Raw genomic sequence first — 25,931 nt, forward strand, 5'->3', positions numbered from 1 at the left:
TGCAGATTTTTCATTTGTGAAATTCAGTAATTAGGGCTGCTCGTCAGATGAGACAGCTCTTAAAATATGAACCCTAAGCATGCCCTAACAGGCGGGTCCCTGCTCTCCGGGGCCGTGTGTGCTGGGTTCGAAGGGGCTGTGTGTCCGGCACGTGAAAGAAGAGCGTGGAAGCCAGGACCCAGCAGGGGCCCCCCAACTGCACCTCTGCCGGGAACCTTCCCAGCAGAAACACGTGGCTCCCTGGGATGGAAGAAAACGTGCTGACCTCCACAAAACAACTCTGCATTTCTAACGAAATGTGCCGTGTACGCCTTTTTTGGCCAGGAAGAAGGAAAGAGGCATGCACAGGTCTGCATCGGTGTGCACACGTGTACGTGTCTCTAGTTGCAGATATAAAATGACTTTCCAGCAGCTGAGTTAAGGTGTGTGCGCACACACACGCGTGCGCACACACCCCCCGCCCCCCTGCACACACACAATGTACGGAAACACTTTCTACCGATGGGCAAAGGGTCAAGAGGCAACACCTCACCTAATCCTGGCAACAGCCCCGTGAAGTAGGCCCTGTTCCTGTCTCCACCTCGCAGACGGGGTGACGGGGCCTTGGAAGGGCACCTGTGCGAGGACACAGCAGGAAGGAGGGCTGAGACTGGATCCAGGGGACCAGGCCCCCTCCACCCCCTCCCCCAGGGCGCACTCAGTGTCCCGCAGGCACCACAGCTGGGAAGACAGGGCTGTGCCCTGAGCAGCCGTTATTATTGACAAGTTATGACCCGCTCCAAGAGATCCCGCCCAGAGAGCCAGGCTACAACTGAATCCTTGTCGCTGCAAAAGTTCTGTGCTGTATGTGGGTGAAACGAAGGAGGAGGAACAAGACATGAAAAGGAAAATAAATCCCCTGAGCACACAAAGAAACCCGCTCATTTTACAGCTCTTTTCCTCCTCGGCCGATAAAGAAACCCCCCCCCCCCACCAAAAATGTAAGAGAGAGAAAGCCTGATGTCCAAAGGGTGAGTCGTCTTGCTGTAGGAAGTCCTCCCCTCCTATGCTGCCCCACCGTCTCTCTCCCCTGGACCTATGCATTTTTCCAACCCCACATGCCCAAGGACCGGGAGAATAACTAGGGAGGAGCCCTGCTAGTTCTTAAAGGCCGAGCCAACCACTTGCGAGCGCCGGGCAGAGATGCTGCTGCATCACTAACCGCCATCATCCCCTCTCGCTAAATTCCCGCTCCAGTGACGCCAGATGCCATCGGCTCACAGGACTCTGTGTCTCCCTCTCCAAATAACTGAGGGCACAATTTTCTCAGTTCCTCCTCTCGCATCCTCAGAATGCCAAGTCCCGGGATAAATCCTATCACTGGTTCTCTACAATCCACGAAGGTGGACAATTCTCGCGGGTCCCTCGGCACATGTCTGGCGGCACCCGCGTTCCTCGCTCAGCTTGGGAGGCTGGCTTCAAACCCTTCACAGGGCGGTTGCAGCGTTCCAACAGATGCTACCGAAGGGCCCGCTGCCTTCCGCAAATGACTTTCGGGGCGCTGCCCGAAGTGCAGACAGACTGGGTGCCCGGGCCCACGGGTTCCAAGTGTCGCCTAGAGGTGCCCCAACGTTTCACAAACATAAGTCCACCTCCATCCCGTCTGTCCAATGTCCCTGCAGCTCCAACCCCTACACCACCAGCCAGTAGTATATCCACAGTTTTACATGTGCTCATCCGAGGCACAGAGCGTTAAAATGACAAGCCAGGGGTCGCTCCAGACACTCAGGAATGTAATGAATACAAGAACATCAGATGCCTAACCCCCAGTCTAGCGGTCTGTCCCCACGCAGGCAGGCTGCTCAGAACCCACTGTAACCAGGTGTCTGTCCAGAGATGACCGTCTAAACGTAGAAGCGTTTTACGATGATGAATCGGTGGAAGGAGGGTTAACAATGGAAAACTCTTTTCTAAACACAGCCGGAAGGGACAAGGCTGCTTAAACACAGTTTAAATCCTATCACCCGCGACCTCTCTCCCGTCCCCCGAGTCCCTGCACAGCCCCCCGTCCTCAGACAAGGTGAAGCGGCACCAACACCGATCAAGGGGCGATGATTTAAAAGCTTAGCCTACAAGTAGAGCCAGGCCCACGCAGCTGTGGCATCAACGCAGCGCCTCTGGAGGGAAAGGTGGACGCTGTCCTTGACTTCGGGTCCACGATCTCGCTGCAAGTGCAGAGAAGCCAGATCTGCACCCAGAAATGACGGCGACTCCCTACGCTGAGCACTTCTGCCAGACCACGGCTGTCACGGATGGGAGGCGCGGTGTGAAAGCGGCACAATGGCTCTCTAACCCCAGGCTGCATCAGCCGGCAGGAGCAAAGCCCAGGGGAGAGGGACAGCAGGGCCAGGACGTCTCACAACCGTGCAGAAGACCCTCTGCTGAGCCCAGGCTCGCGGCCCTTCTCACCACCACGACCCCACCAGCCTGAGCCTCATCTCGCTCACCGATATTACGGAACACCAACCAGAGCACCAACGATGTGCCGGGTGCCAGGCCACACCCAGGGAATGTGGTGACGTGCACAAATAAATTCCTCAATGCACACCACGCCCTGAGCACCCTCTGACCCTGTGTGGCCCTTGCCCACCACGCTTCTATGCGCTGACCTTTGTGCTTTAGACTGTCCAAGCACACCAGGTTCATTCTGGCCCCAGGACGTTTGCACGTGACGCTCTCCATGCCTGGACAGTCTTCCACCACATCCTCACGGCGGGATCCTTCTAGTCATGAGCTCTCCCCCAAAGGTGCCCTCCTCGGTCCTTTGTGATGAGTCCGTGAGCTCCCCTGGAGCTCCACGTAGAGCTACCCAGTGCTGCCTTGGTGGCCCCCAACCCTTACCCCTCCCAGAACGCACGTTCCCAGGCCCTCATCTGCCTCACTCCCCGTGACCTCCTGGGGCAGGTGCATCACGGCTGCTGATGAATCTCCGTGGGGAAGGAGAGCTGAAAGGGGAGGAGCTGACCAGGTGCCGGCCCTCAAGACGCTCACAGTCTAGCAGATGCAGGTGCTCAGCAGGCTGCGGAGTCCTGGGGGTCAACCGCGGCGCCTGGTGAGGGACCCAGAACGGTGGGGGACTGCGAGCCCTGCTCTCTGCTGGACCAGCAGGATCCCGGAGATGCAGACCCCCACCCATGCGCACCTGGCCCAACATCCGAGGGCTGGTGGAGCAGAGCTCAGGCCCACCCACGGCTCCAACATCCCGGGTCCCTAATTAGCACTTAAAAGTGCACGGTCTGGGGACATCCCTGGTGGCGCAGTGGTTAAGAATCCGCGCCTACCAATGCAGGGGACAAGGGTTCGAGCCCTGGTCCAGGAGGATCCCACATGCAGCGGAGCAACTAAGCCAGTGCGCCACAACTACTGAACCCACGTGCCACAACTACTGACGCCCGCACACCTAGAGCCCGTGCGCCACAACTACTGAGCCCATGTGCCACAACTACGGAAGCCCGCACGCCTAGAGCCCGTGTTCCACAACAAGAGAAGCCACTGCAATGAGAAGCCTGCACACCGCAACGAAGGGTAGCCCCCGCTCGCCGCAACTAGAGAAATCCCGCACGCAGCAACGAAGACCCAACGCAGCCAAAAAAAAAAAAAAAAACTTAAAGAAAGTGCATGGTCTGGGCATATAGCCCCCTGACTGTCAGCTGGGGCAACGGCTGGGTTTCTAGGCTTTGTCCACTGTTTCTACGAGTGCAGACCTCTGAAACTAGTACCGTCCTCACAGCTCCAACACTCCCTTCCCGGAATAAATAAGTAACCAAGAAAATACGGAAGGTACCAGAGCCAGACTGTCCCCCGGCTCAGCACTAAGGGGGAGGGCCATGGAGCACGGGGATCCCATGGGGGGGGCGGCTCTGAGGCCCCGGGAGGAGACTGCTCTCCGGAACACCTGCGAACTGCAAAGGCAGGACTTGAAGCCAGACGCCCGTGAAACTACCATCCCGCCAGCTCGCTCCATCACGCCCATTAACCCATTAGGCCTGCTTTGCTCTCGGTGTCCCTGGGAGCGTACACTGCACTCTGGCCAAGTACAGTCTCTCTCTTAAACGTGCCCCAAATGTGACATCTCTGTCATTTCCCACTCAGCACCGCAGCTCCAACTTCAACAAAAACAGGGAGCTTCCCAGGTCCACGGCGATTCCACAGGCCCAAGAGCGGGAGGGAGACCACAGAGGGCAGGAGAGCTTCCTTCCTCAGCGTTCTGCCCTGATTGACACCCTAGTCACCGATGCACACCGTGAAGTTAACCTCCGCCTGGGTGCCTGCCCCCAGCCAGGCCCCTGCTCCGTCAGAGGGGCCCAGCGTCGCCCCAGAAGCATCCGTGAGAAAGAGTGAGTACACGCGCCAGTGAAAATAAAAGGAGCCCTCATTAAACTGCACCGGCATCGTCTCCACCAACTCACTCATTTCCATCAACCCCCTTCTCACGGACAAAGACACGAAGGGTAACAGGCAGTAACGGCGGCATTTGCATCCGGGTCTGATGTCGTAGCCAGGCTCCTTGGATTATAATAACCAAACGCCAGGTTTTCACGTGGATTTCTCTCCTTGAAATCATCACACAGTGTATCTATTAACCTGCAATCTAGTTCTAAGCTGTCTTAATCAGAGCCATCAGAGAAATCACAGGAACAGTGATTTCACTGACAGAACTAGTCCTCGGCCCTCACAGGGGTGCTTTGCGGTGTTGCCACGATTATTAATTTGTCTTCCACTTGTCACTCACCTACGGTTTCAAAAGCAAGTCAGAAACTGAACTCATGAAACTAAAAGAACGTTTACTGATTAAAACCTTGTGGGAAAGTTTCCAAATAACATGCTGCATTCAGATAATAACAGCTCAAGATATAGAAAAAAACCAATTGCCAATTAGTTTTTAAACTTTAATTACACAGCCACGTAGTGAAAAACCACATCCCGGAATAATTTTCAAAGACAAGAGACTAAGGGGTAAAACCGGGAAACAATGTCCTGGGGGCGGGCGGGGGGCGTTGAGAGGGCTCTGGCCTGCAGCTTCCTGTCTCTCCCTCCAGAGACCGGGGGTCCACCTGGCGTCCAGCCACCCTCTCTGGGGCTCGGTTTCCTCACTAGAGGGGCGAGGGCTGCAGGCCCCCTGGCCTCACCCTCGTTCCAGGGCAAAAGCCCCGGGCGAGGTCCACAGAGGTGGAGGTGCTTCCTGGGAAAGGAGGCTCTTGGCTTAAACACGGCCGAGGAGGGCTGGCTCAGTGGGCACAGATGCCCTGGGCTGCTGATGCCCACCAGAGGACGGCCCAGCCAACCGGGGGCACCAGCCCCTCCTGCCCTGACGCCAGGACACTTCACATCCACACTTATGCCATGGGTACCAGGCCCTGCTCTGATTTATTCCCCGTTGAAAAATGTGAGGAGATGGGTACATGAGGAAACCGAGACGCAGACGGCTTGAGTAACTTGCCTGAGTTTACAGAGCCAACTAGAGAAGCCAGAATTCAAACCCAGGCGGTGGCCCCTGGGCGACGCATCCTGTGGGCCCCTCCGGCCCCATCGCCTGAGCCACCAACCCACCCGGCAGCATCGCCCTGGGCTCTTCCCGGCAGACCCCTGCGCCGGAGCCAGAAACCGGCCGGACGGTCTCCGAACGCCCGGCACGGGCCAAGCTGCCCCTCAGCACCCGGGGGGTCTAGGGCATCGGACTCACCGTGCAGGCGGCCTCCCCCTCCCGGCAGAAACCTCAGCCAAACTCTCCCAGGAGCAGGAAAGCCTGACTTTCAAACACCCCTGGTGCAGCGGGAAGGAGCGTTAGGTCATCAGGAGTCAGGAAATCCCTCTGGGACGAGATGCCACCACACCCTCTCCACCGGTGACCGAGAAAAACTCTTTAAGCTAAAAATTATACCTTAAGTACAAACACTTACATGCCATGTTGGATTCACTCCCCAGGGATGGGATACTTCACCTACATTCTTTTTCTTTTGAAAACAAAAGAGTCACATCTTGATGCAGACTGGCCTGGGGCCTTGTAACTCACCAAGGATACACGGAGAACAAGCCTCAGCTGCCCTCTGCACAGGGAGGTCCTCGTGAGGCCTCATCTGCCTCCGCCGGCCCGTCCCTGAGGCCTGGACGGCCCATCTGGCTGGCCTTTCCTGCCACCCAGCCTCAGACCCACAGCTCAGACCACCCAAGAACAGCTCGGCTGGCTCCTGCCATCAGCACTTTGCAATATAAAGGTTAAGGAGTGATCACCGGCCCAGGTAATCAGCACCTTCCAGGCTGAAGTGGCAGCTCTGCATCAGCAAGAGAGAAACCTGCCATTTGTAAGCTGATGGGTGAGTCAGGACTGCAGTTCTGAGACCGGGACGGCCACAGCCGACTTTCTCCAGGGCCGGAATCTTCGGCAGTTTGGGGAACGTTAACATTCCAGCCCGGTTAACTCACTTTGTTATAAAGCAGAAACTAACACAGCATTGTAAAGCAATTATACTCCAATAAAGATGTTAAAAAAAAACACATTCCAGCCCCAACCCTGCTACCACATGACCGGTGGGGCAAGTTGAGAACCTCCGGGGTCCACAGGACACTGCAGAGTGAGTGCAGCAGCTCCAAAGTGCTTCAGGTGTCTCGGCAACAGCGCCGGTATAAATTTGCAGCACCAGGAATTTATACCTTACAGAAAATATGCAGCACCGTATATCTGTCAAAACCCTCTTATTTACAAACACAACGTAAAATACGAGGCTTTCACATTAATATCCTGTTGGGGAAACACAAAGGAATAAGATATATTTATTAAAGGTCTCCCACTGTGGCTTCCCAAACCATCCACAGCTCGAATGGGTCACGTATGACAGACAGCAGGCAAACTGCCTGCGATGTGCGAATGTACAGGCGTGTGTGTTTTGCCCTCCGGATGCCTGTCACACGAGAAGGGGTCGGCAACGTAATAAAACGCCCACACCAAACGCTGCTGTGCGACAGGGTCTCTGGGCCACTAAGCAATCTCACAAACTACCTAAATTGCTACCCTACCATCAAAAGGTTCACAAGAAGTAGCAATTTCCAAAGAATTTAGGTAATTCTTAGAGAAGAAACGGTATCAAATGTAAGACTATTTTCCTGGTGATACAGGTGACAATTCAGGATCTTAGGCCACCTCTGAAGTATCCTTTTAAAAGAATCATCGCTGGATATTCCTAAATTACAGAAGATATAGAGGCTGGTGCACGTTTTTACTGACTGTGATATTTTGATTTATGAGAAATATATATTTGGTCATTCAGATGATCAAAATATATTCCTCATATATATATTTGGTCTTTGTCCCTGATTCTGGCTCACAGCTCCCAAAACCCTTGGAATTTCCTGAACAGTAAGAGCCACAGGAGCATCTTTTGTTCTACTTGGTCTCTTGTCCTCTGAGCCACAAAGGTGACATGGGTGTCTTGTTATTCACAAGCCTCTTTCCACCGCTACTGGGCTTATGTCAATGAGGTGGCTTTTGGAAGCACCTGTGGATGGGGGCTGGTTGCCAGGGGAACCAATCACAGAGGGGTGCAGCTTTCAGTCCCACCCCCTGATTTCCTGGGAGGAGAGGGGCTGGAGGTTGACTCAATCACCAATGGCCTATGACTTGATTAATCATGCCTATGGAGTGAAGCCTCTGTAAAAACTCAAAAGGACGGGTTCAGAGAGCTTCCAGGTTGGGGAACCAGAACACGTCCATGTGCCACCATGCTGGACCCCAAGCACCAGGAGGTACCTCAAGCTGCTGTGTGTCTCTTCATCTGACTGTTAATTTGTATCCCTGAATATCCTTTGTAACAATTCAGAAATCTAATAAATAAACTGGTTTCCTGAGTTCTGTGAGCCACGCTAGCAAATCAATCGAACCCAAGGAGGGGCTCATGGGAACCTCTGATTGATAGCCTGTTGGTCAGAAGTACAGATGACCACCAGCGCTTGCGAAGGGCATCTGAAGGGGCGGGGGAGGGCGGGGGGGGGCAGTCTTGTAGGACTGAGCCCTTAACCTGTGGGACCTGATGTATCTCCGGGTGGATAGTGTCAGAACTGGCTTGAACTGCAGGACACTCAGCTGGTGTCTGAGCACCGACTGGTTGTGTAGGGGAAGCCTCCAGCCCCACCACACACACAGACACACAGACACACACACCCACACACAGACACACACACACACAAACACACACAGACACACCCACACTGGAAATTGGGAGTAGAAACCTTTCACTGACCATATTACAAAGCCTTAAATTTGCTTTTTAAAAAAAATAGTAGTTTTCTGCTGCTTTGCTAATTTAAGCTACATACATCTATAAAATTTTTTAACTTTTTAAATAAAATTTTCTAAGTAGGCAAAAATAAAATGGTACGATGAACCCCAGGTGCCCATCAGTCATTCAACAACACACTCGGCCAATCTTGTTCCCTCATAATTCTCCCACAGGCTCGGCGTCACTGCGTCATCCATAAATACTGCAGTTTGTATCTATTGGGTTGGCCAAAAAGTTCATTTGGGTTTCTCCGTACCATCTTACGGAAAAGCCTGAACAAACTTTTTGGCCAACCAATACAAAAGATAAGGATCTTCAAAAACATAAGCATAAGGCCATTACTGCCACTAAATAAAATTAATAATAATGCCTTAAGTTTCATCTATTATCCAGTCTCTAGTCAACTTACCCCTAATTATTATTTTTTTAGATCTTTCTCTAGTCGGTTTGGCCAGTGATTGTGAGCTCCGTAAAGGGTGTTCACTTCTGCAGATCTCAGCACTGAACAGGGTAACCTGTAGCTAGAAAATGCTTAAAAACCTTTCGAAACGGGTTCACGCTCGTCAGCTGCTAATCTCTCAAAAATAAAAACCAGGAGGTCCTTCTGTTTACACGGATTACATGGGGACTGGGAGTGAACAGATGCGAATGTACACATTTTGATGAGGCTACCATTTCCCTTTATCGAGGCCAGGGGGCCTGGAGCTGGGATCTCACAGAGGGAAGTAACTGACACTTGAGAAAAAGAAAGACCCTAACTCACGAATTCTAAGATGCACTTTTTTTTCACAGTTTGACATGCAATTGGGGTGCAGCTCACGACACCTTCTGATGCCGTGGCCAGGTCTGGGCCGCGACGCACCGTCATGACCAGCACTAGCTCAAACACAAAACACGCCAGCCTTAGAGTCTGCGGGATGCATGTCGGTGCCTTGGAAGAAAATGCCAGAAGCAACACTCAAGCACTAGTAATCCCCAGACAGCAAATCAAGTGGGACAGAAGTGGACGGTGAATTGGGGAGCTAGGCAAGATTCCCAGAAGAGTCAAAAGTTGGCCAACTCTATATAATGCCAAGCGATGGTGAGAGCCCAGAACCCAGGGCTCGTAGGAAATGCTGTGTCCACCGAAGAGCTTGGTGGCACAGGGGAAGGAAGACTTTGTCTCCGGAAAACAGGCACTAACATCTGTGAGGCAAAAAGCAGACACTCGAAAATTTTAAGGAACACGCTACCCGATGTATTTCACGTATATTTTCCTTTTTATCTATACACAAGAGTGATAAATGGAAAAATCGATGTCTAATTAAGTCTAAAAGAGCTCTTTAAATAAGTAGAAAGTAAAAATATTGATAAGAAACCACCGCATCACAGTTCAACGGTGTTTTTTCTTTCCTAGTGGTACATAAAATGATGGCATTACAAATAATGGCATCTTAGATTTGACGAAAAAGGGTATATTCCAGACACAGGGGGACATCAGTGATCATCAAAAGTGAGGTAGGAAGAAAAACAGGTGCGTCACTTACTGCACAGAGGAACTGGGGCGGGGGGCAGTGGGAGGAGGGAAAGGAGGAAGGGGACAAGCCTTGAGGGTCACAGAGCAAGAGCTAAGGGTCTCGGTCACTGGGGAAGCCCTTGAGGCAGGAAGGACCAGGGCGATGACTTGGATGGCTGCCAGGCCGGGCCAAGCGGTTCAGCATCCAGGACAGTCACACACAGCCCCCCACACGAGAGTCAGTGTTAACTTACGGGCGTTGCTAAAACACAGGCCTTTACTTTGCATCAACTCCTAAGCTCCCGCAGGGTGACTCGTGTGAAGTGTGTCCCCCTCCTGGAGCAGCACCCTTTCAGGAAGAGATGCGCTCCCTTTCTGGACCGGCCCCTGAAGCGGAGATGAAGAAACCTCGAAGGGTTCCCAAGTCTGAGGCCTTTAAAAGGACCCTTTTCTCTGCAGCCGCATCCAAGTTCTGGTTTCTTATCCAGAAACACGCTGGAGGCACGGCACACACCACACCCCAATAAGGCATCTGATGGGCCTTCACAAATGCCAGTGGCTACTACAAAAAGCAGCTGGATGTTCGCCCTTGACAACCAGGAGGACCTGTGATCTCCCATCGTCCCACTCCCTAAAGGGGCTGTGGGCAACGAAGTCACACATCCATTTTACTTCCCACAAATATCACAAATCGCAGCGCTTCACCACGACCCCATTGCCAAGAACAACCTCTCCAGAACCCGGGGACCGGGCAGGCCCCTGACCTCCGGTTTCCTGCAGATGAGAAACCCACAAGTCCCATCACCACAGCAACTTGCCGAGACGCCACCCTAGTGGGGACCAGCGGGACTTCTCATTAAATGGCGATGTGTGTGGAAAGCACTCTACAAACGAGCCACGTGACTGAACGGTGTGCCTGAGAGTGAACAGGGTACAGATGCTCAGCCAGCCCAGCCTGGCCCTGCAGAAATCAGCTCAGAAATCACCCCACGAGACTGTTCCACAAGCACATTCCACAAAGTCAAGCAGCAAATTAACCTGCGGCACCTACAGCAGTCCCGGGCCCCAGGTGGGAGCGGGCGGCCTGGGGGTGTGCATTCCGCGTTAACCCGGAGAACGGGGGTGTGCATTCCACGTTATTAACCAGGATGAGAACGCTCCTGGCCCAGGACTCCGTGTGGAGCAAGAATGTAAGACCCCACGTTGCCACGGGATGGAGGAAACTCTACCACTGGGAGACCAGAGGCAACAGACTCCCGGAAAGAAAAGGGGCTCATTGATTTAGCAAAGGAAACCAAGGAACATAGAGAGCACCCAACAGGCTGGACGCCCTGAAGCCGGGGGCTGCACCCGGGCAACGTGAGCCGGGGACTCACGTGCTCTGGGTCTCAGCTCCAACCTGCTCAACCCGCACCTCCCCACGGTGCCTATGGGCCCTGCACTCACTGTAACCTTCCCCTCCCCTGTTCCTGACCCCTCCCACCGCCCACACTCAGCCCCTTCCCACTCTACAGCATTTACTACCTACGGTGCTTAGTCCAGCTGCGCCCAGGGTGAAAGCTCCCCAGGGGCCGAGATTCTGTCTCCGTTCTACTCACTGCTGCACCCCAAACACCAAGCAGTGCCTGGCACATAGTAGGTGCTCAATAATACTCATTGAAAGAACAAATGAAAGGGATCCCAGCCTGTTTGCATGTCTGCTCCTGCCAGGGGGCGGCTGAGGACTTCAGGACAGGCAGAGACCTGAGGACAAGAACACGTGAGACCTTTCACAGAGCACATGGTAAAAATGGAGAAAGGACCCTCCCATGAGAGGACGACTGCGGGCGCATCTGCTCCAGAACGCCTTCCAGGAATGTCCCGCCACCATCAGCAGGACGCGGGCACTGCCGGCGCACAGAAGGGGCACGGGAAGCCTGGGAAGCCAGAGCGAGCCCCATCCCACCCGCTGGCCGCCCAGACCACCCTGGGTGTGCCACCCACTAGCTCTGCAACCTTGGGAAAGTGACTGAGCCTTTCTGTGCTTCAGCCTTCATCAGTAAAACGGGAGGAATGAAAGGACCGTGATGAGGGGTCGATGAACTAGTATCTGTAAAGTATTAGGACCATGCCTGGCACACAGTGGAGGCTAATAGCGTGTTTATTAAGTTGAAACCCTCTCCAAGGGGTCCACCCCAGACCACACGGAGAGGCAGACCGGCTCCGTGAAGACAGCAGAGAACAAAAAGAAATCACAGTTAACGCCAACTACGGCAGTGCTTCTTAAGTGAGGGCGACCCTGCCCACTGGGGATACCCGGCAATGCCTGCAGACGATGCCGGTGGCTGCCACTGAGGTGGGTGGCACCCCTAGCATCCAGTGGAAGCCGCTAAATGCCCACAGCGCACGGGGCAGCACCTCCGGCCCCCAAAACAAACATCACCCGGCTCAAAATGTCAACCGTGTGGAGGCTGAGAGGCCCTGAGCTAGAGTGACCGCTGCCCCCCCCCCAAGCACCCTCATCCCTGCCAAAACGCTGGTCATGATTTGGGCTCTGGGAATTCAGCGACTCTATCCCCAGCCGTCCAGGCCATTCCTCCTCCCAAAGAGTCAGCAGGCAGGACCAGGTGGCCAGCAGGAGGGGCCTGGGAGGCCAGGGCGGGCAGCCCAAGGGCAGGCTGAGCCACGGGTGACCAGGCAGCCCCCGTAAGGGCCGGAGCAAGGGGCACAGGACTCCTAAAGCCGAGGAAAGCTGTTTAAATGTAAGGCCAGGAGTGAGATTCAATGTGACCATTTTTGGTTTTTTCAAATCCAGCCACGATGAATCACTGCTGTCTTCGTCCCAGCATGCTCAGAAATCCAATCCGTGCACAATGACACATGCTTCCCGGGCCTACGATACTGGTCATGACTAAATGCAGAAATGCCAAGTGCCGCAGCCTGCCCCGCAGGAGGCAGATGCGAGGAGGAGCCCAGACCCGCCCGCCTCGGGCAAGGGACGCAGGGGGGCGGTGCCCCCCAGGGAAGGACTTGTTGGCTCCTTGAGCCTATGGGGGAGGCTCTCCCGACTGGACAGATAAACGGGAACCTCCACACTGAGGGTTCACCCTTAAGCTCAAGCACATGGCCAAAGGTCAGAGCGTCCTCACAGCATTAGGAAAGCAAGGTCAAGTTCTACTGCGAGGGCAGGAGTGTCCACGGGAGGCTTGCACCAGTGCGCTCAGCGTAACTCTCCATGGAGAACAGCTCCTCGCCAGGCCCGGCCTGTGCCAGATCCCACCTGGGAGGTCTGCCTGTGGAAGTGCCAGGAGGTCCTCCCGTAGAAACCGCACCATAGGGCAATGTGGGGGCAAGGGCCCAAGACCGCAGCACTGGAACGAGGGTCCCCGGCGGCAACACAGAATCAAAGGTGGCCTCAAGGGGGAGGCCACCTTTCAGGTCACGGCAGTGAGACCAGGCCAACACCTGCTTTGATTCGAGCAGCATCTCTACAGGAGCCATGCTCAGCGTGTCTAAGCACCACTGTGGCACGGGCACGGAGGCCAGGTCCAGGAGGCCCTGCAGCGGGGACTGAGACCATGGAGCGGGGGTCCCAAGGGAAGAAGAGCAGGGCAGCTGGGGGCTGGGGGTCCCCAGAGAGTGGCGTTTATTTAACATCCGTACGGAAGGATCTCACTATGGCATCTGTGCGGCGTGCCTGTGGGTGTGTTTCCACCGGGACATCCGCCTGGCTTGTGTGTCTCAGCATCACCCACGCAAGCAGAGCTTCCAGGACAGGGTCCATGAGGAGAAAAGTGGAAGAACCGAAAGGGGGCGTGGGCTTGGCCAAGTTTGGCTGTTTTCTCACCCCATGATTTCTGCTGGGCCAGCTAGGAGACTTCACAGATTTCTCCCAGGAACACCTTGCCTCTTCCCGGATCTCGGCCAGACCTCGGCAGTCAGCTCCTGTGTGTGCCTGGTCTCCGCCCCAGGCAGCCTCACCACGCCCCTCCTTCCACTAAGCCAACAGCCGCTGGATCTGCTGGAAGTTAGGCAGTGGGGCACTGCCCGCTTTGAAACTCACATCTTCCCAAAGTGAGTTCTCTCTCCCCAAAGATCTCAGAAACACGAATGGCAGGAACAAGAAACTATATACATGAAACTACATACGTATATATCTCCCCGCTCCATTGTTTTTCTGGCCTTCTCTCAAATACCTCTTCCTCTGATCCAAACAGGGGACCCACCACTTGCCAGGAGTTAGGGTGGGGGGAGGCACAGGGGGCCTGAAGCCTCCCCACACCACTAACAGCCCCCTGGGTGCCCCAGACTCCACCCCGAGGTCTGCCGCAGCCCAGGCAAGCTGGCCCACTCGGTGCCGGGGGCGGGAGGCGGCAGGCTCTTCTTCACTCTCACCAGAGGGCTGGGGGAAGAGCCCATCATTCCTGCGCCATCAGTCACAGCCGGCTTCCACCATGTGTGAGCCCCGGAGGCAGCACGGCATCACTCCAGAAGAGCGAAACTTTTATTTTCTTTAGAGAAAAGTTTCTCATAGAGGGCCGTTTGCCAGCTTCTCTGGCTCTACAGTGGTTTCCCCCCCAATGCTGCGCTCCCGACCTCAACTTCAAACTCTCCTTTCAACTGGAATTTTTTTTAACTGACTCTAGCTGGCCGGGTGTGCCCTGGGTCCCCCTTCCCAACCGCCACCCCCAGCAGACACATTCACAGATCTGCTGATGCCCACGAAAGCACGTGGGTGATGAGAGCCACCTCCCCTCCCGCCAGGAGGGGCAAGGCGGAGGGCGGAGGGCGAGTGGGCGCCCAGAGCCTGGAGGGGGTGGGGAGCAGGCCGGCCTCCTCACCGCGGGAGCCCCACTCGGACATGACCAGCAACACTCCCACGGTTCACACCACCACCAAAGGAAGGTGTGTCCTGCACCCACTTTCCCGCTGGCTGTCCACTGACGGGAACCCCCCTCTGACACCACGGCTGGGGACAAAAGAGCCGGCAAGACGTCCGGGCCACTGCCCAAAAAGGCAGTCCTTGATGTCAGTCGGGGTCATGGTGTCAGCCCAAATGAACCAACCAAATCAATCTGGGAGGAATGGCTGAGGGATTAAAAAAAAAATTCCAGAGACCAAGAAGAAGACAGTTAAAAGTCGTAGTTCACTACATTTTCAAGTAGATATTTAGGCTTTCTTCCTTTCCCCCCAGCCCTCCAAACAACACCTATTCTGCGCCTACTATTCGCCAACACCTCCTAATGGCAGTTAGTCTTTGGCTACAAGAACTATCCCCACTATAAAGATGAGGAAACTGAGGGTCAGAGAGGTTCGGTAAATTAGTAAAGGTCACTAAGCAGGAAGGAGCAGAAAGCTAGGCTTAATGTCGATAAATGGATTCACACCATTCCCCTTAAGTGTCCACCGCCCAGCTCAAAAAACACGAGTGCTTCCCTGTGGTCAGTCGAAGTAAGAACCAGCAAGTCAGCTTGGCATTCGAGGCCCTCTATGATTTAGTCCCAAACTCCTCCAACTGTATCCTCCACGCGTACCCGCTCCAGCCAAGCGAGGCCCTCCACCGCCACAAGAAAAGGCCCAGCCCGCTCTCCCAGAAGACGTCCTCCGGGTCTCACCCAAAGGCCTCCAGCACCCACTCATCGAGGAAGGGCAGGGGGTGGGGAAGTAACCGGGCGCTGGCCTGCCTCCCAAGGGTGTGGGATGGGAGCACAGACAAGGGGTCCTGGGCGTCACACACTCTCTCTCAGGAGAGACCATTCTTCACATACTGGAAAACCCTTCCCCCTCCAACCTAAAGAGCCACACTTCACCCAGAGGCAGGTTTATTTCGACAGAAATCTCTTCCCCTCTCTGAGGCTCCATCCACTGCCAACATACCAAGGCCCAGGGGAGACTTAACATGATTAAAATTTTAAAGCATTTAAGATGCTCAAAGGAAAGGCATCCTTGAAGTGCAAATCATCAATCTAGGGGGAAAGAGCGAAATATGGGGGAGGGAAGGCTCTCTACCAATGTAAATAAAATATAATTTCAAACAATATTATGCATAAAATGACTGACCACACACCCTGAACTTCAGCACTGAGTCCTGAGTAGGGCAGCACCTGCCCCTGTTGAGTTTATTAAATCTTCAGTGTGAGGTGAGTGGGCTCTCTAGGTTTCGCGAAATGGAGAATCACCATCCTGAGAGGAGTAATTTAACAGGCCGGGCACACAGTGACAAGCCCCGGCTGGGTGCTGAAGCAGCAGAAACTATAGTCAGGCTCCCATCAGACAAACAATCCCCCAAAGCCTAATACTGAAGCCTGGTACCCTGTGAAAAACATCAGGGCGAAGAGAAAATTGGCTAAATATGGAATTAGAGCCTTGACTTGAACGGTATGAAACGAGAGAAGAAATATAAGTCCACTTACACCTAAAAAACTACAGCTAGTATTTAAATTCTGCCTTTACACGCAGGCTACATTATCATTTTTATGTCCATACTTTACAAGCTAGAAAATCTATATATTTCCTTTTATCACGAGGATGAACTAAATTTGAAGAGACTTTCTGGTCTCTGAATCCATGGAAACAACTCAGGAGGAAGAAAGACTATGCAGTTTTATACTCTAGATTAGGAAATTCAGGACAGCAGATTCTACTGACCCCTCCGGACACGGTCTCAGGGCAGTTACTTTAATACCAGGGTCAACACTATGTTAACGAGTCTCCTCCAGTTTCAAAAGCTATTGCATGTACACACCTCTTCCCCAACTGACAAATCACCCATCCACGTATAATTGTTCATTTCGCACACTGTTTTCTACAAGGTCTCTGTACCTTCCTACTGCCACCAGGCCACAAGGAGTTCTCGGATTTTTTTTTTTTTTTTTTTTTTAACTAAGGATCAAATGGAAGACCCCTCAAGAACCATCCACCAGCTGAAGCTCACCAGGGAGAAGCCAACCTCTCCAGATGCTAATGACACCCTGTTGCTGTTTCCAATCACATGTGCTAATGAAAGCGGCAGACCAAGGAAAGGCAACACTAAGCATGGCTTACGTATTCAGTTTTCTTTCACATGAAAGGCAGGAAGCTCTGCCAGGTCTCACCAGCACACCAGGCTACGTGGACCTGCGAAGGCACAGTTTACTGGGAAGCAAAGCTTTTGAAATAATTCCAGTTTAACACGACCACGGTTTTCAAAGGGCTGCACTGCTTCCGCTGGGCGCACTGCTCTTTACCATTCAAGGATGAACGGAGACTTCATGCATGTGAACAACAGTTCCCTGGGTTAAAATAGGGGAAAAAACAGGGCTAAGAGCACATGTCAGCTCAGAAATAAGCTAGGCCAATTCTGCACGTGGAAAGACTTTTCATTTCTGCCCCTCTAGATAAAGCAAGCCTACGAAATTTACCATCAATCTAACACCTTCAGCTAAGAATGAATGAAAGGAGGAAGGAAAGAAGGAAACCTCTGAAGCAGCTGAACCTCAGCGTTGATGTTTACGGTCTGACTTTAGGGCTAAAGCCTTTTCATCCAGTTTCTCTGGCTTGCTTGTTCCAGGACACCATTCCCTGCCCAATCCACGGTCCACCTCCATTAACTCAGAATTTCCTGGGTTTGTGGTGACACCAAATGTCACAGCAGAAGGGTTACACCGTGTGGAGGCCGCTTTCAAAGCCTGGCTGCCACCAAACCCCACAAACACCGCTGGCGGCAAGTGCACAGCCCAGAGCCCCGCTCTCCCAGCGGGATCGCAGGGCCCCGGCGCCCTGGGCGCTCCATTTCCTCCCTAGGGCGCCCGGCCGTCCAAAGCGGCTCACGCGGTCCCCACGGCCCACCCCCTCGGCCCCTGGAGCCCGCCGAGAACACACACAGTAGAGGGACCACCCCGCGGAACGGGGGCGTGGGGCTGGGACAGGCGGGCGCCGGGGGCCGCGCGGGAGGGCCGGCCGAGTCGGGCGCGGGGGCCGGGAGGGGACGGGCGCGGGGTGTGGGTGGGTGGCCGGCCTCGTCCGGGGCGCAGGGGCGCGGGGGCCCTCCGCCTGCATCGCCGGGGAGGTCCGTTCCGTCGGGCGCGGGGCTGGCGGCGCCCCCGTCCCCAGAGGTACCGGGCCGAGACCCAGAACTGCCCCCTCCCCGCGGTGCGGCGACAAGGGGGCGGAGGCATTGCAGCGGCTGGTATCAAAGGGCTGAAAAGAAACTTGGACTCCTGTCTCCCCAGGTACGTGACACGTCGCAAAGGCGGCCGCCTCTCGCCCTCTCCCCCACCCGCTTTTGTGCTTCCCAACATCCCCACCCCCAAACGTCCCACCGCAGGGGACCGGGCTCCCGGCGGCCGGACGAAACTCAACTTAAATTACGTGGAACAGAGAGCCGGGGCGGGGGGCGACAAGAGGCGTCGGCGGCCCCAGTCCCGGGGGCTGCGCCGGGTCGCCCTCTCCCGAACTAGGAGAGCGCAGAGGGGCCGGGGGCGCCCCCAGCCTCGGGGACACGGCCGGGAGGCCCGGGGCGGGTGGCCGGAGCGGAGGTCCGGGCGGAGAAGGGCAGGAGGGACCAGAAACCCCCCCTCGGTGCCCCGCGGCGCGTCCGAGCGATGGGAGCTCGGTGGCGCGGCCGGGGCGCGTGGGCGCCGGGGGTTCCGGGGCCGGGCCGCGGGCTGGCGCCCCACTCACCTTCCTGCCGGCGCCGCCGCCCGCGCCCGCGGCCAGCGCGGAGCCGCCCCCCGAGTACATGTAGTAGGCGATGCCCAGCACCCACAGGAAGGCGAAGCAGAGCAGCATCCGCGAGCGCCGCCGCATCCTCCCGACTCGGCCGCCGGCCGCGGCCGCTGCTCGCGAGTCTGCCTGGGGCCGCGGCGGGCGCGGGCCGGGGAGGAGCGGAGGAAGGGGAAGGGCGCGGCGGCTCCTCCTCCGGCGCGGCTGGCGGCGAGGGCGGTGCGCGCCCGGCGCCCGAGCTCCGCCCCGGCCGGGAGCGCCGCGCCGCGCCCGAGCAGGAAGCGGCGGCCGCGGAGGTGGCGAGGGGGGTCAGGGAGCAAAGGGCGACCAATCGGCGGCGGCTGCGGGGGCCCGGCGCGGGCGGAGGAGGGGATTACCGCGTCTCCACGGCGGCGGCGCGCCGGCCCCGCGGGGAGGGCCTCCGCCGGCCGCCGCCCCGCCACCCCCGTGAGTGACAGGTGGCCGCCTGGCGCCCGCGGGGCGCGCGCACATGTGCGCACACACACGGGCGCCCGCACCAGGGACCCCCGGTCGCCGCTGCCGCGCGCTGCCCGGCCGGGAGCGCCACTTCCGCGGTCCTCGGTGTTTGGGACCACCTCAGCCCCCTGGCAGGCTCGCTCTTATTGGCCCACCGACCTGAGCTTTTTGGTGCAAATCCCCCTCCGGGACCCGACTTGGCTGCTGCTCGCTGCAGTTTTCTTACTAATCTTGCAGCAAAACATCCCTGTTCCCCAGGTGTCCATTTTATTTATTTATTTAGGCAGAGGTGGCGTTCTGGAGGTAGAAACCGAGAGGTGATTTTTCAAGGGAGCATGTTTCCGGGGATGAACGGAGTGCTGAATAGCAGGGTTTTCTTTTTTGTTTTTAAGTAAACACGAAATGAGGAAGAAGGAAGGCAATATATATTTTTAAATTTTTTTCTTTGTGACTGGTTGCTGTATTAAAAGAAGAAAGACGAGGCAGCACACGAAACAGCTTTAAAGATGCAAGAAGACAGATCTGTCTTGTAACAGAATCTGTGTAACCTTGACAATGCCCTTGTAACAGCAAAGTTTCCAGTGTTCCTAGGAAGGAAAGAAATGTTACTTAGCGCTTGATATTTTAAAAGGGATTCCAGAAGCTGACCAGTCCAGAGGATAAAGGCAGCTGCCTGCATCTGAATCTCTACTCACATCCTCAATAAAAGACAAACACAAACAAACAAGCCTTCAGCTCTACTAGGAGAGCGAATGCCATGAACTGAACTTCAAATTACTTCTTAAGGAGAAGAAAGAAAATACCTCAAATTCCAACAGAGCTCCCTCCACTGTTGCCAAGGACTTAAGTGAAACCCAGGCTTAAATCCTTCTATGAAGAGAAAGTCCAACACCAAGAACTAAATACTGAACACAGGTTGGGTACTTGACTGGAAAAGCCAAGAGGTTTGAAAGAGAATGGGACAGGAGGTGGCAGCCTTGAAGAAGCCTTGCTTCTGGGAAAAGTCAGATAAATAGAGAAAGGACAATGCCCTTTGGAGGTCTTGTGGTGAAGGAAAAGAAGGAAGTAAAAAAAGAGAATTATAGATCCGCAGAAATAGAAGACAACCAATCCCTCCTTCAGTGTGGTTATCTATTAAAAACTGCACTTCAGTATACAGTGAGAAGAGGACATTCTTGAACTATGAACCCTGTGTCAAAATGTCTAGTAGCACTAAAACATCAAAATAGCTGCATATAAATCTACTGCAAAAAGAAAAAAAAATACATTTCTTGTGATGAGAAGATGAATCATAACATTTCAGCTGATGAAAATCCCCCCCATCAATAAAATGATATAGCAGAGGAAAATTGTAAGACCTTATGTCAAACTCTCAAGCTGAACAAAGTATCATATATTTGGCTACACACACACCCACACACACACACACACAGCTAGAATCAGAAGTTCAAAACCTAAGAATATATTAAGCAAAAATTAGGAAGAAATACAGCAGGAGTTGATAAGATTCAGGATAGAAATTGAAAATAAAGACAAAACTATCCCAGAAACAATAAAGAATTACAAGACGCCCAAGGGAGAATATATCAAATACAAATATGTAAAAGGACACTGAAGAATGGCAAGAAAATGTTCAAGAAATTGAAAATAAGATAAAGAAAGGAGTAAAAAGCTTTCAGAGATAAGTGGTTGAAATGAAAGCCAGGAAAGAAGAACCAAAATACATGTCACTGGAGTCTCTAAAGTAGAAACACCAAACAGTGAAGCAAAATTAATATTAACACCATCATCCCAGATGTAACATACAGCATGAAGACGATAGTTACCACTGCTGTATGGTACTTTTGAAGGTTGTTAACAGAGTGTGTCCTAAGAGTTCTCATCACCGGGAAAAAAACATTTTTTCTTTCTTTCCTTTTTTTGTATCTAAATGAGATGATGAATATTAACGAAACATTGTGATACTCATTTCACAATATATGTTAGTCAAGTCATTATGCTGTGCACAGTGCTATATGTCAATCATATCTCAATAAAACTAGGGGGGAAACTATAATCCAGAAATAAGAGAAAATTTAAATTATATTGAAAGTACCTTCCATGTACCTTGGAAAACTGAGTGGAATAATCAACTCCAAAACATATTTTAGTAAAACTATTAGATTTTAAAGGCAAAAAGATCAAATTACTTATAGAAATAAAAATATTTAGGCTGGCAACATACAGAACAACGCAACAGTGGAGCGGTATTTACAAGACACTAAGGAAAGAAAGTACCAGCCAAGGACTTTTGTGTCCAGCCTTTAAGGATCAAGGCTATAGACAAACAGATGAGAACTGAGTACAAAAATTTAGAGAGCATCCTTTGCCTTTCCTGGAGAATGAGCTTCCCCCAAGCAAGAGATAACTGAGGAAACCGCCAAATGACGGATGGGAAGACTAGTATATACACATACTTTCTAATCAAATAGAACAGGTGCAACTGAAAAAAACTGAAGGAGAAGGGAGAGAGAAAAGGGGAAACATAATCATGTAACTGACTGTTAAATAGGTAATAGTTGCTAATCAAATGACACCATATAAAATGGACAGACCAGATGTTAAAGGGTTAAGAAAAAAGAAAAGAATTAATATAAAAATATGAAAACTTAACCACTAAAGCAAAACATAAATATTCCAAAATATTGGAAACCCTGTTCCAAAACCCTAAAAGAAAAAAAATTTTAAATAGCAAAGAATACACACCAAAGGGTGAAAGAAACACAATAAGTATACCGTAATAACTGCAGTAATTATAACAGAAAATAACAGGACAGAGTGGAGACCAAACCATATCAGTATATGAATTTACAAATGCACTTAATTTGCCTGTTAAAAGATTTTCAAATTTGGTCATAAAGGAAAACCCAACTCTAAAAGAGCAGAAGCTGTGATCCTGGTATCATATAAAGTAGAACAGGCTAAAGAGCATCTGAGGTGAAGAAGAATGATTTATGGCCAAAGCTTCAACTCCTGTGCATGGCAGCGGGTCTGAAGGCACTGTAGTTTGTAAATCCGAAGTCAGAAGAAAGTCTAGATGTGACATGGGGAAGCGTAAGGACAAAGAAACTGCAAGAGTAAAGTAGACCTCATGACAGCAACTAAAATCCATGAGGGCAAACTGGAACCTACCTCCAACATCGATAATGCGAAAAACAAAACAAAACAAACTCTACAATGAGATATCTCCAGTAGTATGGCCATTCTTTTTTAAAAAGCAAAAACAAAAACGAAAAACCAGAATATAACAAATATTGAAAAGGATGTGGGCCTTGGTCCCCCGCCTGCGCCCGCCGGAGCCTGTTCATGTTGACTGACCAGGGTCTGCGAATTTAACACTCCGAGCCCGTCCAGACGGCCCCGACCCCCAGCTTTCTGTCCTTTGAAAACACTAAGAATAATGTCCCTGCATCAATTTTTACTAGAACCAATCACCTGTCATGCCTGGAACAGGGATCGTACCCATTGCCCTTAGCCCCAATAACCACGAAGTCCACATCTATAAGAAGAACGGGAGCCAGTGGGTGAAAGCTCATGAACTCAAGGAGCACAACAGACACATCACAGGTATCGACTGCGCTTCCAAGAGTGACCACATCGTCACTTGCGGGGCTGACTGCAATGCCTACGTCTGGGGTCAGAAGGATGGTGTCTGGAAGCCAACCCTGGTGATTCTGAGAATTAACTGTGCAGCCACGTTCGTCAAGTGGTCCCCGCTAGAGAACAAATTTGCTATGGGCAGCGGAGCATGACTCTGTTTGTTACTTCGAGTCCGAAAATGACTGGTGGATAAGCAAGCACATTAAAAAACGCATTCGCTCCACGGTCCTCGGCTTGGATTGGCATCCCAACAATGTCTTGCTGGCAGCAGGATCCTGTGATTTCAAATGCAGAGTGTTTGCTGCCTACATTAAAGAAGTGGATGAGAAACCAGCCAGTATGCCCTGGGGCAGCAAGATGCCTTTTGGTCATCTGATGTCAGAGTTTGGTGGCAGTGGCACTGGCGGCTGGGTGCGCGGGGTCAGCTTCTCCGCCAGCGGGAGCCGCCCGACCTGGGTCAGCCACGACAGCACCGTGTCCATTGCCGATGCCTCAAAAAGCGTGCAGGTCTCAACTCTGAAGACAGAGTTCCTGCCCCTCCTGAGTGTGTCCTTCATCTCGGAGAACAGCGTCCTGGCTGCTGGCCATGACTGCTGCCCCATGCTCTTTAACTACAACGACCGCGGCTGCTTGACCTTTGTCTCCAAGCTAGACATCCCGAAACAGAGCATCCAGCGCAACGTGTCGGCCATGGAGCGCTTGCGCAACATGGCCAAGCGGGCCACGACCGAGGACCGCAACACGGCCCTGGAGACGCTGCACCAGAACAGCATCACTCAAGTGTCTATTTATGAGGTGGGCGAGCAAGATTGTCGCAAATTTTGCACTACTGGCATCGATGGAACCATGGCCATATGGGATTTCCAGACCTTAGAGTCTTCTATCCAGGGCCTTCGGATAATGTGCAGCTGAGCAAGCCTCCCAGATCCAGCATGAGGACGGACAGGCTGCGCCGGGCAGCTCTGCCCTTCGCATGATGGGGAGGAGAGCCAGCCAGCCGTCAGGAGACACTGAAGACACATATGGCGCAAACCTTGTTCTGTGTTTTGTTTGAGAATAATTGGTGAAAGTATCGGTTTTTTAAAAGCAGCAGTGATTTGGGTTTTATTTTTTGTTTTTTTGTTTTGCTATTTCATTCCATTCTTGACCAAAGCTTCTCTTTAAGTAGTTTATTATGGAAAATTGTCACACTAACTTAAAGGAAGGGGTGGGGGAGGTATGTAAATTGTCTGCTAAAAAATTAAATAAAAATACTGAATGTGAAAAAAAAAAGAAGAAAAGGATGTGGAGCAATTGGAACCCTTGTGTGTTGCTGGTGGGAAGGCAAAATGGTACAGCTGCTGTGGAAAACATTTTGGCTGTCCCTTAAAAACTTAAACCTAGAATTACCATATGATTCAGCAATTCCACTTCTGGGTACATACCTAAAAGAAGCGAGAGCAAGGACTTGAACATGTGCTCCCATGTTCATGGCACCGTTATTCACAAGAGCCAAAACATGCAAGCAAGCCGGTGTCCATCAACAAATGAATGGATGAGTGAAATGTGACATACAATGGAATATTATTCAGCTTTAAAAAGAAAGGAAATTCAAAAAAAAAAAATGGTTGTGATGAACCTAGGGGCAGGACAGGAATAAAGACACAGACGTAGAGAATGGACTTGAGGACACGGGGAGGGGGAAGGGTAAGCTGGGACGAAGTGAGGGAGTGGCATGGACATATATACACTACCAAATGTAAAATAGATAGCTAGTGGGAAGCAGCCGCATGGCACAGGGAGATCAGCTCGGTGCTTTGTGTCCACCTAGAGGGGTGGGATAGGGAGGGTGGGAGGGAGGGAGACGCAAGAGGGAGGTGATATGAGGATATATGTATACATATAGCTGATTCACTTTGTTATACAGCAGAAACTAACACATCATTGTAAAGCAATTATATCCCAATAAAGATGTTAAAAAAAAAAAAGTAATGCATGCCATTAGAAGAGCTCAATGGCCACACACCCCTTTAGAAGACAAGTTGCCTTTGTTCAAATGCTCTGATTTTTTATTAACAGCTTCATTGAGATGTAATTGATTCATTTTAAGTGTAAGGTTCAGTGATTTTTATTACGTTAACAGAATTGTGCAAACGTCACCAAAATCTGTTTTTAAGCATTTCTAACATTCCAAAAAAGAAACCTTGTACCCATTTATACTGACTCCCTCTTCCTGCCCCTAGCCCTACATAAATGAGAGACCTACTTTCTGTCTTTACAGGTTTTATGATCAATTCTTCATGAATAATTTGTGACTGGAACTATGTTTTCAGTTAAATACAAGTTTGGATTCTGTTGTTCCAAGTTTTATAATTAAATAATTTTTAATGTCTAAAAAAAAAAAGGGAAAGAAAGGAAATTCTGACGTAAGTTATAACATGATACTGAGTGAAATAAGCCAGGCACAAAAGGACAAAAACTATGAGCCCACTTACATGAAGTACCTAGAGGAGTCAAATTACAGAGACAGAAAGTAGAAGGGTGGTTGCCAGGGGCGGGGAGGGAGGAAGGGGGAGTGATTGTTTAATTGGTACAGAGTTCCAGTTTGGGGAGATGACATAGTTCTGGAGATAGACTCTGGTGCAGAACTATGTGAGTATGCTTAATGTCCCTGAAATGTACACTTAAAAATGATTCCGGGACTTCCTTGGTGGTGCAGTGGTTAAGAATCTGCCTGCCAATGCAGGGGACACGGGTTCGAGCCCTGGTCCGGGAAGATCCCACACGCCACGGAGCAACTAAGCCCGTGCGCCACAACTATTGATCCTGTGCTCTAGAGCCCGTGAGCCACAACTACTGAGCCGACGTGCCACAACTACTGAAGCCCACGTGCCTAGAGCCCATGCTCCGCAACAAGAGAAGCTACCACAATGAGAAGCCAATGCACCGCAACCAAGAGTAGCCCCGGCTCGCTGCAACTAGAGAAAGCCCGCACACAGCAACAAAGACCAAGGCAGCCAAAAATAAATAAATTAATTAATTTTAAAAAAATGATTCAAATGGTAAATTTTATGTTATGTGTATTTTACCACAATAAAACGACATGACAAATTGGAAGAAATTGTTTCCACACCTATCATAGATAAAGGGGTAAGGTAATATCACTAATATATAAAGAAGTTAAACATTGAGATGGGCAAAACACATAAACAGACAATTCACAGTAAAGATCTCATGAGTTCATAAATATGTGAAAAGAGGTTAAACTTTACTCAGAAAAGAGTTACAAATTAAAACTACAGAGATACTGGATATCCCCCCCAACAAACTGGCAAAAATTTGAAAGC

The 25,931-nt window shown here is 51.9% G+C and overlaps 2 protein-coding genes across 3 annotated transcripts in view; one reads left to right on the plus strand and one right to left on the minus strand.

Annotated features, from left to right (window-relative positions):
• Positions 1-18,667, minus strand: part of GALNT2 (polypeptide N-acetylgalactosaminyltransferase 2) — a 178,986-nt gene extending 160,319 nt beyond the window's left edge. The window contains exon 1 of one of the 2 annotated variants that reach the window (XM_036828111.1): positions 18,448-18,667. In XM_036828111.1, coding sequence (XP_036684006.1) covers positions 18,448-18,573 — 126 coding nt within the window. In that variant the 5' untranslated portion in view covers positions 18,574-18,667. The remainder of the gene's footprint in view (positions 1-18,447) is intronic. The other variant, XM_036828112.1, reaches the window with a different exon arrangement.
• A 3,703-nt stretch (positions 18,668-22,370) lies between these two features.
• LOC118882797 (actin-related protein 2/3 complex subunit 1A-like) lies at positions 22,371-23,563 on the plus strand. The gene is given in 2 exon segments (XM_036829104.1): positions 22,371-22,753; positions 22,755-23,563. Coding segments are annotated over 2 exon segments (1,071 nt in total). The 5' UTR covers positions 22,371-22,445; the 3' UTR covers positions 23,518-23,563.
• The last annotated feature ends 2,368 nt before the right edge of the window (positions 23,564-25,931 follow it).

Source organism: Balaenoptera musculus, chromosome 16 (assembly GCF_009873245.2).
Source record: "Balaenoptera musculus isolate JJ_BM4_2016_0621 chromosome 16, mBalMus1.pri.v3, whole genome shotgun sequence".
NCBI lineage: Eukaryota > Metazoa > Chordata > Mammalia > Artiodactyla > Balaenopteridae > Balaenoptera > Balaenoptera musculus.